The 12,737-nt window shown below is 43.2% G+C and overlaps 1 protein-coding gene and 1 long non-coding RNA gene across 5 annotated transcripts in view; one reads left to right on the forward strand and one right to left on the reverse strand.

Annotated features, from left to right (window-relative positions):
* LOC145969717 (uncharacterized) overlaps nucleotides 1-12,737 on the forward strand; it is a 256,420-nt gene that overhangs the window by 70,017 nt on the left and 173,666 nt on the right. The gene's annotated exons all lie outside the window — the stretch shown is intronic.
* Sema2a (Semaphorin 2a) overlaps nucleotides 4,388-12,737 on the reverse strand; it is a 345,146-nt gene continuing 336,796 nt past the window's right edge. For all 4 annotated transcript variants that reach the window (XM_083095917.1, XM_083095918.1, XM_083095916.1 and 1 more), the window contains 5 exons: nucleotides 11,343-11,573; nucleotides 10,635-11,048; nucleotides 10,240-10,516; nucleotides 9,362-9,809; nucleotides 4,388-8,582 (listed from right to left, as the gene is read on the reverse strand). In XM_083095917.1, the coding sequence (XP_082952043.1) occupies nucleotides 8,508-8,582; nucleotides 9,362-9,809; nucleotides 10,240-10,516; nucleotides 10,635-11,048; nucleotides 11,343-11,573 (1,445 nt within the window). In that variant the 3' untranslated portion in view covers nucleotides 4,388-8,507. The remainder of the gene's footprint in view (nucleotides 8,583-9,361; nucleotides 9,810-10,239; nucleotides 10,517-10,634; nucleotides 11,049-11,342; nucleotides 11,574-12,737) is intronic.

Below are 12,737 nucleotides of genomic sequence, written 5' to 3' on the forward strand. Positions count from 1 at the left end.
ATATTTTTATACTCGTAGAATTTCGTCGCGAGCAAAGAAAATAGCACATGTAAATTTGAACAAGCAGTTCACCGTGTTGGATGCGGGGCCAAAAACAGAACGTCAGAATCGGGAAGGCGAGATCAAAAAATGAAAAAGACTCGATTATTTTGAATTCCAAACAAATGGCGGTTAATACGGGAATTATGACTATCGTGAAATAAAGTCGATAAATAGTCGATCGATTTCGAGTTGTAATTTCGAGTTCTTTAATGTCATGTCTGTAATGCGCATTGGAAGTACGCTGGAATCGCAGCGAATCGATATTTCGATAATGCATCAACGGGACTAACCGATTTCCGTTAGTTACTTTGCTTGTCGAGGACGGCATGAAACATTAAGTATGATGGAAACGTACAACTGGGCAAGGGATGGAGAACAAAAGTACCGGACAGTGTCAATGATGCATTAATCATGAGTGAATATGTCGTGAGATATCGAGAATGAGATGGGAAAACGGGGCGCGGATTAATTGATCGCGGATCGGATCAGCGGCTTTTGCTATTTCAATGTGCATCTTTAAAGGCAATTCAATTAAAATATAAATTGATACCCCGATGAAGCAGATACGCGATAAACACGCTTTCGTTTCTGACGTCTCAAATTGATTTTAATCTACTTTATTACAGAAATAGCAAGAGTAAGAATATCTTTTTCTAATATAGGTCAGATTTTCTTAATAAAGCGCGAAAATAGAGAAAAAGATTTATATATTCTTTAACAGTACATTCGCGTTGTTATATGTATTATTAATAAAGCAGGAATAAATATAATAACATTTCCGAAATTAATACTATTTCTGCAGTATATCATTGCACACAGATTTTAAATATGCAGAAATTAATAAATTATATATAACCGCGTGTTGAAATACTTTAGCTTATTTGCAAATTTTGATTAATCAAAAGTATTAATGGGCTTCATAATGTGAATGTTTTCAACAAAATAATATTGAGAGTTTTACTTGCATATATATACATATACATATGCCCCAAAAAGAATAAAGTGAATTAAATGGTTGCTTTGCGGATAAACTCGACGTTCCCGCACGTATCCGAGACACAAATATGAAACAAATATAAACTAACGATATATTGTGCGGATATTTGCACAAAAGAATAAACTACTCGCCAACAATTTATAATAGTTGATTAAAACGCATCAAACAATTCCATTAAAACTTGAATAGTTTCGTCAATTTTATACGACCATAGATAAATTGAAATATTCACAAAGGATATCGACAGAATATCGCGCAGAAACAGGACGATAAAGATGACTGTAAACGCACTGTTTCTGATGGCACTCGCGTTTTCCAGTTTACTTGCGCTCAGATATCACGTTATCGTCGATACTGGCATCCCGCCAGTATCCTCTGCCCTTCTCCTCCCTCTCTCCCTCACCAACCCCGTTCATTTCTCTCCGAATACGTTTATTCAATGGCAACAGCAAAGTGCCGTTGATTGTAACCACTTACGGTACACGGACAAACCATCATGCGATAGATCAAACTCTCTCTCAATCTTCGAACCAGCACGATATGTATCTTTTATTGACGTTTGACGTGGCTAGCTAAAGTTAAGATCAATGGACTCGCGTCGATTTAATACGATCTTACTGTAGAGCACAAATTTCAACCGGAGTGCAACGTGTCGATATATCGCTTATCGGGATTAAATTTTTAAATTGAATTTCGCGTGAGTGTAGGAATCTCGACCGAATCTAGGATACGAATCTAAGTCGAATCTATTTTCCCACCACGCGTGTACCCCATACCATGTACTCTTTCCTTTTGTAAGGCGATGTTGATGGAAACTAAACTTTTTTCGCACGCTTCACTGTTGAATTCCTCGACTTTTGTTGCAAAAAGTCTAACTATCGCGTGCGTCTTAATGCGCAACCAATAGATTGCGTCAACCTCTATGACGATACAACAATACTATCGTCATCGACTATAAACGCTCTTTAAATATTACGGACACCGCACACCGATGAGGTGTGCCGATTTCAGAGTGGCTTTACATTCAACCCTGTTTGAAAGAATATCATATGTACGTTCTCACGACCTTTCGGCCGGCCGACCGCATAAAGCGCGGTAACATTGCAAAGCGCAACTTTGATGTCGAGCAACTGGCGTCATGGACTTTAGAAGAAGCGTTTATCCGAGACGAAAAGAGAGCGAGAAAGTAATAGTATCATTCTGGTGACGTCACGATAGATCGAGAGAACCCTCGCTCGCGAGACAGCGCGTGACGCAAACGTTTATCCCTCCTCGCAAGTCAAACACCTATGACGTCTGTCAGTCAGGGGTCTATAGCCTGCCGCGGCTGCACATGAATCATAGAGTCTGTAATAGCGCGTAATTATTCAAACGGAGGATACACCGACATTAAGATTGCTCTATCGATCGCGATACTCGAATGGAATGGTCGAGGGTTGCAATAACATCGCTTCGTATCGCGTTATACGATTCTTTTTCTCGTTGCTCGTTGATTAAACATCAAGAATCGCGAATTTCGTGTCTCTATCTCTGAAAGTATCCAAAATTAATTGTTTGCAAGTCTGTGAGATTGTTGTTCTGGAATCTTGCGCTCCGACATTAAACTTACCTGGTTTCTGGAATCCTTTCTCCGTCCAAACATCGTATTATTTGAAGACTTGATTAAATAAGCTTATTAATACCATCGTCTCTCTTTATATCTGAAAAGTCTTGTACGTATTTATAGGACTTGAGGATGTGGATTCAAATGAACAATATACGAATCAATCATTTATTAAAGCAAAACTTTATTATAGCAATAGTGAACAATGGATAACTATTAAAGATTTTTAACATGTTTTTTTGATAAAAATAGCGATTGGATGTTTAGGTAATAGGTGAATATCTAAAAGGGTCTCTTATCGTACGAAATTCTTTGAACTAAAAATTATCTACGGTCGTGTTATTAACGATGATAATCGCACATACGTGTCGATAAGTCTGAATTTTTAGGCGGTGCGTACCGTGAATCGATCGATCGTATAATCGGGGCGTATATCTGTATATTAAATTGCAGATTAAACATTGACGTCAATATAATCGCTTTCATTTTGGCCTCAAATATTTACAATATTTGAGACTAAATATTACAAATATTTCCGAAACACACTCCCTTACAATAAATAATAAAAAAATTAGATTTTTTTTACACGAAGATGGGGATGATTTCTCGAGTGTTAATCGCAATTTTTCAAAAAATTATGCTTCGTACAGCATAGAAAGAAATGTATCTTCGTTCTCGACAGGCGCAAGGTGTGCGTGGCATATGCGTGGCCGAATTAATTTAATCGATAAACATATCGCCTGATGCGACCAAACACAACACGTTTAGCGGGGCGCTTCGAGGAAGATCGATATTCACGAGTACGTTCCATAAACAAAACTGCCGATGCGCCAATGCACGCTCTTACGGCGGCTTTACCTCGAGCGATGCGGAGGATCCGTCCCTTACCGTGCGGTACTAAATTGAATTCCCGTAAGCGGCATATCGGCTTCTACGAGCTTGGAAACGACTCACGGCGCGCTACCGCCCGTCCCTAATTTCCACCCTTGATCGCTCTGCTGTCGACAGGAACGAGCAGAATGCAAAAAAGAAGCGAACCGAAAAGACGGAGAAAAATACGGCGATGATGAAGGATGAGTTTTTCCACGATACGAACGGACTATTAATCTCGCGCGCGCGCGCGCGAGCGAGTTTGCTCCAATTTTCTGTTTTAAGGCAAGATATATCGTAAAAAAGGAGGGGGGAGCGAATTAAAAAAAACGATCGTGGGAGAAAAACGGTGCCGATGACACGAGAGCGGAAAGAAAGGCGGGAGAAATTTAAGAGGAAATCGGTCAAACAGATCACATTTTCTCGTTCTTCCGCTAATCTTCGCGGTAAAAAAAAAAGTGAAGAGAGTACACAGCGAATCTCCTTCCCCGTTCCATATCTCGCCCCCTCCCGAGAAATAAATCTACGTTTCCGAAACCACTCGCGAAACCTAAGACAGTCGTCGGCTAGTCCTAGTGATATATCTTAATAAATCGTTATCGGCTATCCTTCACTTCCTTCTCTCTCTCTCTCTTTCTGTCTCTCCCTCTGCATCGTAATAGTATGTCTCGTCGTAACTAATTATTCAGTTAGGGCGTCTCTTCCTTCCCCGCCCCTAACCCCTTTTCCGTTCCCATACGCGAGTAACTATCATGTTGCGTTATTCAAAATTGTCTCGCATCGCATACATTAAACCGAGCTATAATCTATCTCGCCTTCGCGGTCGACGTTGCGGGATAATCGACTGGGATTTCGTAGACGCGATGTCTCCGATGTTTCTTTTCTTTTTTTTTTTTTTTTCATTAAAAATGCGTTTCGAGCTCGTATCTCCGCAAACAGCGACAGAATTTGCTCCGATGATCACCGGGCAGGCTTTTCTCGCCAAAATCGATCGTTCCGCTTGCGATATCCCGCCGCATCAATCGCATCCACGCGCAACATACAGTAATCTTACAAATAATATATCTAACAACTTTAGATTCAACTTAGATTGCTTTCCGTGATCACGCCTACTCCAACCCGAAGGGCGCCCTCGTGCACTCGCGTCGGACACTCGGCTCTCTCGCGTCTAGCGAGAAGAAAAAGAAGACCATTCCCGTTTCAGGATCGATACCGATTTCTCTTTGCATTACTATAAACACGCGGTTGACATGACGTGGCCAGTAAGGACTGCACGAGGGCGTTCTTAGCCAAAGTTCGTGTACTTTACTATTCTATCGTAATATTAAGTTTGCTTTTACTCTTTTTATAACTTTCTTTAGATACACGATAGGTAAGTTACTATTCTTTACGTATCAATCCTTGACACATCATGCGATCACACACGCACTCATCCACGCACGCACGCGCATACGCATATCCATCCAACACTCTCTCGACCGCTTCTCTTCTCCAGGCGCGTCTGCGATCCGGTACGATCCGGGACGTCGATTGATGGCTGGAGAAATTTGTTTGAGGATGATTTGTAGGTACGTGTGGGACCGAGCGGATCGACGAGGAGCATTCCCGCTAAAAAAAGCGCGGAGACTGCGCGCGGAAATTCCGCGAGTGAGATCCTCGTGGATCCGCGCGACGTCGCGGCCGGCCGGTCTCTCGATTTCGTTCTTAACGTGCGTTTAGCCTTAATCCTTACTTCGTAATACTATTCAATACTTGTTGAAGCTCATAATAAGTACATACTCGAGGATTAGATTACCGATTATTGTGTTACTCTTACATCTCTCCAAAGTCTAGGTGTATTCCATTATTCCAATCTCTAAAGTCTCCTCTACGAGGGGTTTATCTCTCAGTCGGAGACCCCTCTCGCGTATCATAGGTTGAGCCTTATAGGTACAAAAAGTATGTAAATCGTCGACTGCGACAATTTCTGTACAGAAGTTAATAACAGTCTCCAGGCTCGATCGCTTTTCGCGCTGATGCATTATATCGAGGATACTGCGTGAATACTACGATAAAAAAATGTATCTATGTACAAACCTAAGGATAAAGGAGAAACTATCACCGATGCTTCAGAGAATCGAAAATCTGTGTACAGAGAGAGGCGTCATGACCTCCCCTACAATTTATTATATAGCCTACGTGTGTATATATATGTATATGATGATTATGGCTGGCTGGGTGCTCTCTCTCGATACGTCGATCGTTTGACAAACCGCGCCAAATGAGCACCGATAGACGTCTGTTGTCGCGTTGATTGCAAAATGTATGTCGATCTCCGAGGAAAAGTCGGACGGACGCTAACACGAACGCTAATTCCACTACGGTGTATTGTGAGTCTGCATCATGCATGCTTTTCGTGGACGATTACTAAACGAGGACGTATATATGCATTTATGGCATTGATTAGCGGTGAAACGCGACAAATTCCGTCGGTTTTGCGCATGTATCGAGATTCGAAGAATATTTACTTGTTCGGAAACGTTGTTCTTTTTTTCGCGGTTAGTCCACTTGAGAGATTGAGTGCGAATACTAATTAAAAACATGTTACTTTTCACAATGAGTCTTTCTCGGCAAGATTATTTTTTTTATAAAAATATAACGTTGTTATATCTATATACACAGAGAATTACAAAGTCAAAAACGCACTCTCGTATCCGTATCAGTTCGGAGAGTTTCCGAACGTTGTGAGAAATAAGAGCGTTAAATCGCGAAATCTAGCGACGATAAAATAAGGGAAATAGAATAATACGTAATAAAAATACTGAGATCTCAATATTGAGACGAATCAAGTGTAAGGACGTACGTTAAAAGATCCCAGATTGTGATTTCGGGAAGCAAATTTCATGGACGCCACGCCACGAGCTCGATTCAGTCGCAATCTACCTGCGTAGTTAAATTAAAAACACGTTAGAAACGCAATGCCGACTCGACATGCCAGCTCGCTCTCGCGGCGTCGAGTCCGGAAGTCGCGTCGAAACGATCGCTCGCCTCGATGTGTGCCCCAGCGTTTACTTCTTAGTGGCAGTTGTTATGCCGCCGATACCGCTGCGGGATGCAACGAGAGATCCGTGGCCGTGTTGATCGAAAACTAATAAGCAAACATGTATATTCTACGCTATTATTAGACTTACCTAAGGAAAGTGTGTACACGTGATTTTTGGAATCAGATATATTATGTACAGTGCACCGGCGCGTACAACACTAGGATCGCTCGTCAGGTGCGTGACGCGTTTCTCGTACGCGCGCGCGCGTCCATCGGGGAAAGAATCGGATGAAAGGAGACGGGAAATGTACGTTTGAGTCCGAGACCACAAGTCTTACCGGTTGTTTTTTTTTCGCGGAAAAAAGGGTAGATCCGCGTAGCACCTTGATTGAAGGAGGAGAATTCTCGACGATGACGACGCGCGGGAGAGACACTCGGGGCGATTTCTCGCCAACCGGAGCGCGACGATTTTCAAGTTTCTGCCGACACGACACGCGTGCTCTTATCGACAAAATGTACACGCGCGTGTAAAAGTGCGGTGTCATCGCGCGGTCGTTTCGCCGTGTCTCTTGGTACGCGCGGGTACTCGAAGAATAATGATGATGATCGAAACGGCGCACGAAAGTTCCGGCAAACAAAAGATAACCCAAGGCGGGAGCTCGCGCGATCGTCGAGACGCGATAGGGGAGAAAAAAAGGATATGTAAGGAGAGGGTGGGGTGTATTGAGGGGGGCAGGCGGGGTGTGCGAGAGTAGAAAATAGGCGTGTGCGCGCCGCAAAAGTGGCGAACGTGATATGGAAAGCTAACCAGCGTCGCGCGAGTACAGAGCGCAGCTCGCACGAAGGTCTCTCTAAAGGTCGATAATAATCTCATATGTAACCTGCGTGACGTCGTAAACGCGCCGTTGGCCACGTTTTCGTTTTTCTCTCTCGACACGACGTTTCGCGTCTTTTCGAGCCATAACGGCCGTTGTTCTATCGATGCTCTCTCTCGTCGTCAGAGAATTATACCTTCCTTCTGTGTCCTTTCTCTTTGTCTTTCTCTTTCTCTTCGGCCGTTTCTATCACAGATGCGAAAAACTGCGGGAGAAGGCGCTTTCCATTCTTGAACGCACCGCTTAATCTCGACGATTTTATTGATAATCGATATCTCATTACGGTGATATCGCGATCAACATGGTGTCTATCGAAACTCCGATATCGTATGTACACATAATTCCTCGTAGTCTCGCAAATCAATTAAAAATCTGAGGAGATGAAAGTGCGCGTTTCTCCGCAACAGCTTCCACACCGACCAGTCTCCATCACCGGAATTTTATCCGCGATGCCATCCGTCCATTCCGAAGAACCACTCACTCTTCCGCGAATGCGCATCCATATTGAAATTTACGAGCCGAGAATCGTCTCACTTTTTCGGCGGCATTCCTCGCGGTATTACCTCGTCATCGCCGAGAACACACTCGCTGCGTCAGCGTCCGATCTCTCTTTCTTTCGCGCGACTCGTGCGCGACACGTCTATTTACAGCGTTAAGCGAGTACAAAAAAACATACGTAACGGAAAGCGGGATGCGCGGTCAGAACGAAACTGGAATATAGTATCTCTGATATCTTCTGACCGCCAATGAAGTCGTCGACGATCACTCGCGATCGGCAGCGCGACGAGAAGCAATCTCGGGCACAGTGGCACAAGTAATAGTATCAATATGCACGATCGATCGCGCGTACGTTTCTCGCACTCACCAGATTTCAGTCCTTTCATCGCACAGTTCACGAATCCGCGTTCACGATCGGTCTCAGTCGCTCAAGAGACCTCGGGTGACCAACGAGCCGAGCGCGGTAACGTGACCGGCCAGCAAGAAGGTCAGACTCGTCCAGCCGGTCGTGGTCCAGCCGCGATTCTTCGGCGGGACGCTTATGCGTATCATGGCGTCATCGTGATCTCGGCTCGACGAGGGACCCAACGATCGGCTCCATCAGACGAGGGGCGTGCCGTACACCTCATTCGTGTGTACATTCTGATTGCTGTCGTTTTGCCTCGAGGCGCATTGCTGTAACAGAAAGCGCGTACAATGCTGTGAAAAGAAATGCGTGATCAAAACTACATGTCGACGATCTAATTGGTCATTAATCAGGTGATCGCGCAACATATTTCTACAGAAAAAACTATTATTCCATGATGTTGGGCAAAGTTGGAAAATGAACATCTTGATACGAGAGTGTGCGAATATTTACAAAATGGAATGAATTGGACAGGCTGATAATTTCGCCGTGTAAATTAAATTGATTTCGATAACGCGTAAGAATTGTCATTGCATAATGCGTACAATAGTATAAACGATTTTGAACGATCGCGAAATAATTTCCATTTGCCGCTATCAACCGTGCAATTAAATTTATCGATATACATTATCGATTTATGGATATGCGCCCCCCGTAGGGGTATTTTCTCACAATAAACTCTCTCTACCTCGCGTCGCGCAATTTTGATGATAAATATTTAATTTCCGCTTTCCCATACCAATGCATATAAAGATAACTATATATATATATATATATATATATATATATATATATATATATATATATGAAGAAAGAAAGAGAGAGAGAGAGAGAGAGAATTCTCTGAATTGTATGTCGCTTTGCAATGCAAATTTTGAATGGTTTAATAATGATTTGTGACAATTCTATCTGGCAAACGGTGACGATAATATCTGAGATACGGCAGTTATTTCGCTCGCATTTAAAAATGTTTCCGGTTTCCGAAAAAAAATCATATCGACGCAATAAATAATCTGAACAGAGGACGAAAAAATGTGAATCGACTTACCGCTTGCTTTCTTTCCCAGCTTTTCATCGCCGACTTGTACTTTTCGAATTCGTGACACCAGTCCGAATAGATCTTCTGGTAGTCGTTGGACTTGGCGGGGGCGGAACATCTGTGCGCGTCCACGGTGATGTTGTACGAGCACAGGAGAGCACCGCCGAGCCAGCAATCGTATCTCCCGGCGTCCTGCTCGTTCACGCCGACGATCACCAGACCCTTCTCCGAGGTCTCGATGAACTTGTCGCCGCCGGCGCCGTACTTGTACGCGATCTGATACCTGCCCTTCTCTTTACTATAATGGTACCACCGTACCTCTTGATTCGCCAGTACTTCCGGCATTTTTACGAAACATCCCAGATGCACCGACTGGCCCCACGTGACAACCAACTTCCGTTTGCCGACGCTGCTGTCGCAAACGTCGGCTGTGCTGTTTGACACATCCTGAAGAAGCCTACGCGAGAAAAGTCAACAGTCACGCGGCAATTCTTTCGCAAACGTGTAATCTCGAATATTTATTTATACAGTTTTCCTGTAATTTTATTTTGAAATATTCCGCGAAATTGAATTTTGATTCACTAGCTGCAAAATCTCTTTTTTTTTTTATTTTTATTTTTTCCCGTAAAAGTATTTCGTTTCACCGAGAGAAATGAATTTGTGGTAATCGAAATATACGATGCGTATAAAACCGGCGCGAATATTTTCGTTTCGAAGTATTTCCGTGTCGTAATTTATAATTGAACGATTAAATCATGACAAAAATCAATATTAGGTTCCATTCTTTATAGCATGGATACATCACGCGTAAAATTACTAAGACGATACATCGTTCTCGTACAATTTTCAAATCAAGTCACGCTTGCGAAGAGTACAATGGCACTTACCCAGGTTCGTAGGGTTTGCACGTGTTTGTATCCTTATCCCATCCGCAGTACGGATCGTGGACGCATCGCAGGCAATTGTCATATCGTCGCGTGCACATTACCAGATCGATCTGCTTTATCCGGTGATCCGACGCTACGTAAAGAGCCTTATGCTCCTTCGAAATTTCCATGGCTTGTATCGGTTCGCCTGGCGTGACATCGAAAACGTCCAGCAAGATCGACTGGGATTCACCGTTATTGTCGATCCACTGTACCACCTTGTGAACACGACCGTCGCCTATAGTACGCAAAGAAGAACACGTGCTTTACGTATTTTTATATCGAAAGATAAAATAAATGGATGAAATCGCGATCTGTATTCACAGCGCGATGTAGATAGTAGGACGAATGCTTACTGGAACCAGCGTAGTATACGGTATAATCCAGATCGATACCGACAAAGTCGATGCGAAGCTTATCGACGACCAATCGCGTGAGCATGACGTCCCGCTTGTAGAAGACCGGCTTTTCGTTCTCGTGCGAGATCGCGGAGTCCATGAGAGGATGAGACCTTATGAAATTCAAAACGGTGTCCGGCAACGTTTCTGTGTCGTTGACGCATTGGCCCGGACGCGGTTCCGGAACTTTGTTGGATAAGACTGGTAGCCACGCGCTACTGCTGCTTGCCTGTTCCTTGAACTTTCCGCGGAAAGCTTCTTGAATAGCGTCAATATGAAAGGAACATATCGCGGAGCCCATTAATCCGTTCGTCGATGTAGTGAACGTGCCGTAAAAATGCGTGTCATCACCTGGTACCTTGTAAATGCTCTCTGAATAACGAAAATGCAGTGACGTCAGTTATAGACATCATAACAGTCACAGACAGTGTGTGAATATTAAATTAATTAAAATACAAAAAGAATTTTTTATACAATTCCACATATATATTAATATATTTATTATATAATAATTTGTGATAACAATAACATGTTATAACATCTCTAAAAGCAAAATTAAATTCTAACAACAGTAAAGCAGAAGTAAAAGTAAATTATATTATAACGGAAAATATACACACACAGCTGTGCGAAAATATATTTCGCGTCGCCCACCCTGATACTCACGTATCTCGTTGAAATAAAACGGAAACTCGCCGGGTATCGAGCAGTTCAACCTGGCCTTGAGGTACGTGGCCCAATTTTGCGCGAGTATATTTTTACCACCAGTGTCCCTCTTGCAAACTCTCGCCACACGGGAGTACACACTTTTACCGCAGTTGATGTATTCGACCGCGGTCTCGCGGAAAAAGAAGAACACGTGGCTGCCGATGTCATACGCGCCTACGAAGTTCGGCTCTGAAAAGACAGACGAGATACATTAACGTTAACGTTCGTTTTTTTTTTTAGTTTCTTTTTAAAAGCGTCGTAACTCATTTCGATTCGCGTTTCTCGACATGCGTTCTTTTTTTCGCCGAATGGCGATATTTCTCGGTCGCATGTTTCAACGAGCTTATACACACGCTCGTGTATAATCTAGCCGTTAGCATCTACCTCATTTTCATACGTCAAAATAACTACACCTAGAGCAGATAGTTCGCGTAGGTAGATAGCTACCTACTCAGCAATAATCGCGCGCAATAATAATCGCGAATCGAGTATTCGCCGCGGGCGGGACGCGACGATATTCTTGCTCGTTCTGCATAAAAAGTTTCATCGCCGGAACTGTGTTTAAACTCCGCTCCAGACGTGGGCAACAATCTCCCCGAATTCCGTTTAACCGCAGGCATTTCGTGCGCAACGATATTATTTTGCAACCGCTTTAGCAGCAAATGGAAGTGCAAAAACGGGGAACACGTAGCGAGATTAGATTGGAAACCATGCGCTTTAATTGTGTTCCTTGATAAAGACGATTTGAGAAGCAGAATTGGATTCAATGAAAGAATAACTTTGTTGCAAAATTATCTTATAATGAATCTCAAAATTCAGTCTCGTTAAATGCATATACAATACCTGAATGAAATCGCAATTTACCAATGTCAAGCTGGGCGAGAAAAAACTACAGGCGAGAAAAGAAAGCGAACAACGCATCGAGTCGGCTTTATCATTGCGCCTCGCGTAGTCGAGTTATAAGTTCGGTATCATCTTCGAATGAGATAAGTTGCGCGCGAGAAAGAGTCCGAAATAACTTTGCAACGGTTTCCGAGTTCTTCGCCAACAGACGGTGAGAGGAGACTCGGGCAACTCGGGGAATATCACGTGACTTTATCACTCGAGTTCGTTAGAAATAATTGATTAAGGATTAATTTAATTATCTTGCTGATTTTCGACGAGCGAGCCCTGGTTAATCGCACGATTATTCGCGTTACTCGCGCCAAAAATACAGTCCGAAAAATCGACGGAATCGGCCTTGACGTGCGAAACCGTCCTTTAATCTTGGCGTAATTGCTTGTTGTGCCGAGGAAACTGATTTATCTCGCATAACGGTCGCAGTTGGAGTTCGGTGACGCGAGAAAATGACGA

The sequence above is a fragment of the Camponotus vicinus genome, unplaced genomic scaffold (assembly GCF_025532165.1).
Source record: "Camponotus vicinus isolate PSW18456_S1 unplaced genomic scaffold, iyCamVici1.0 SCAF_4, whole genome shotgun sequence".
NCBI classification, from domain to species: Eukaryota; Metazoa; Arthropoda; class Insecta; order Hymenoptera; family Formicidae; genus Camponotus; species Camponotus vicinus.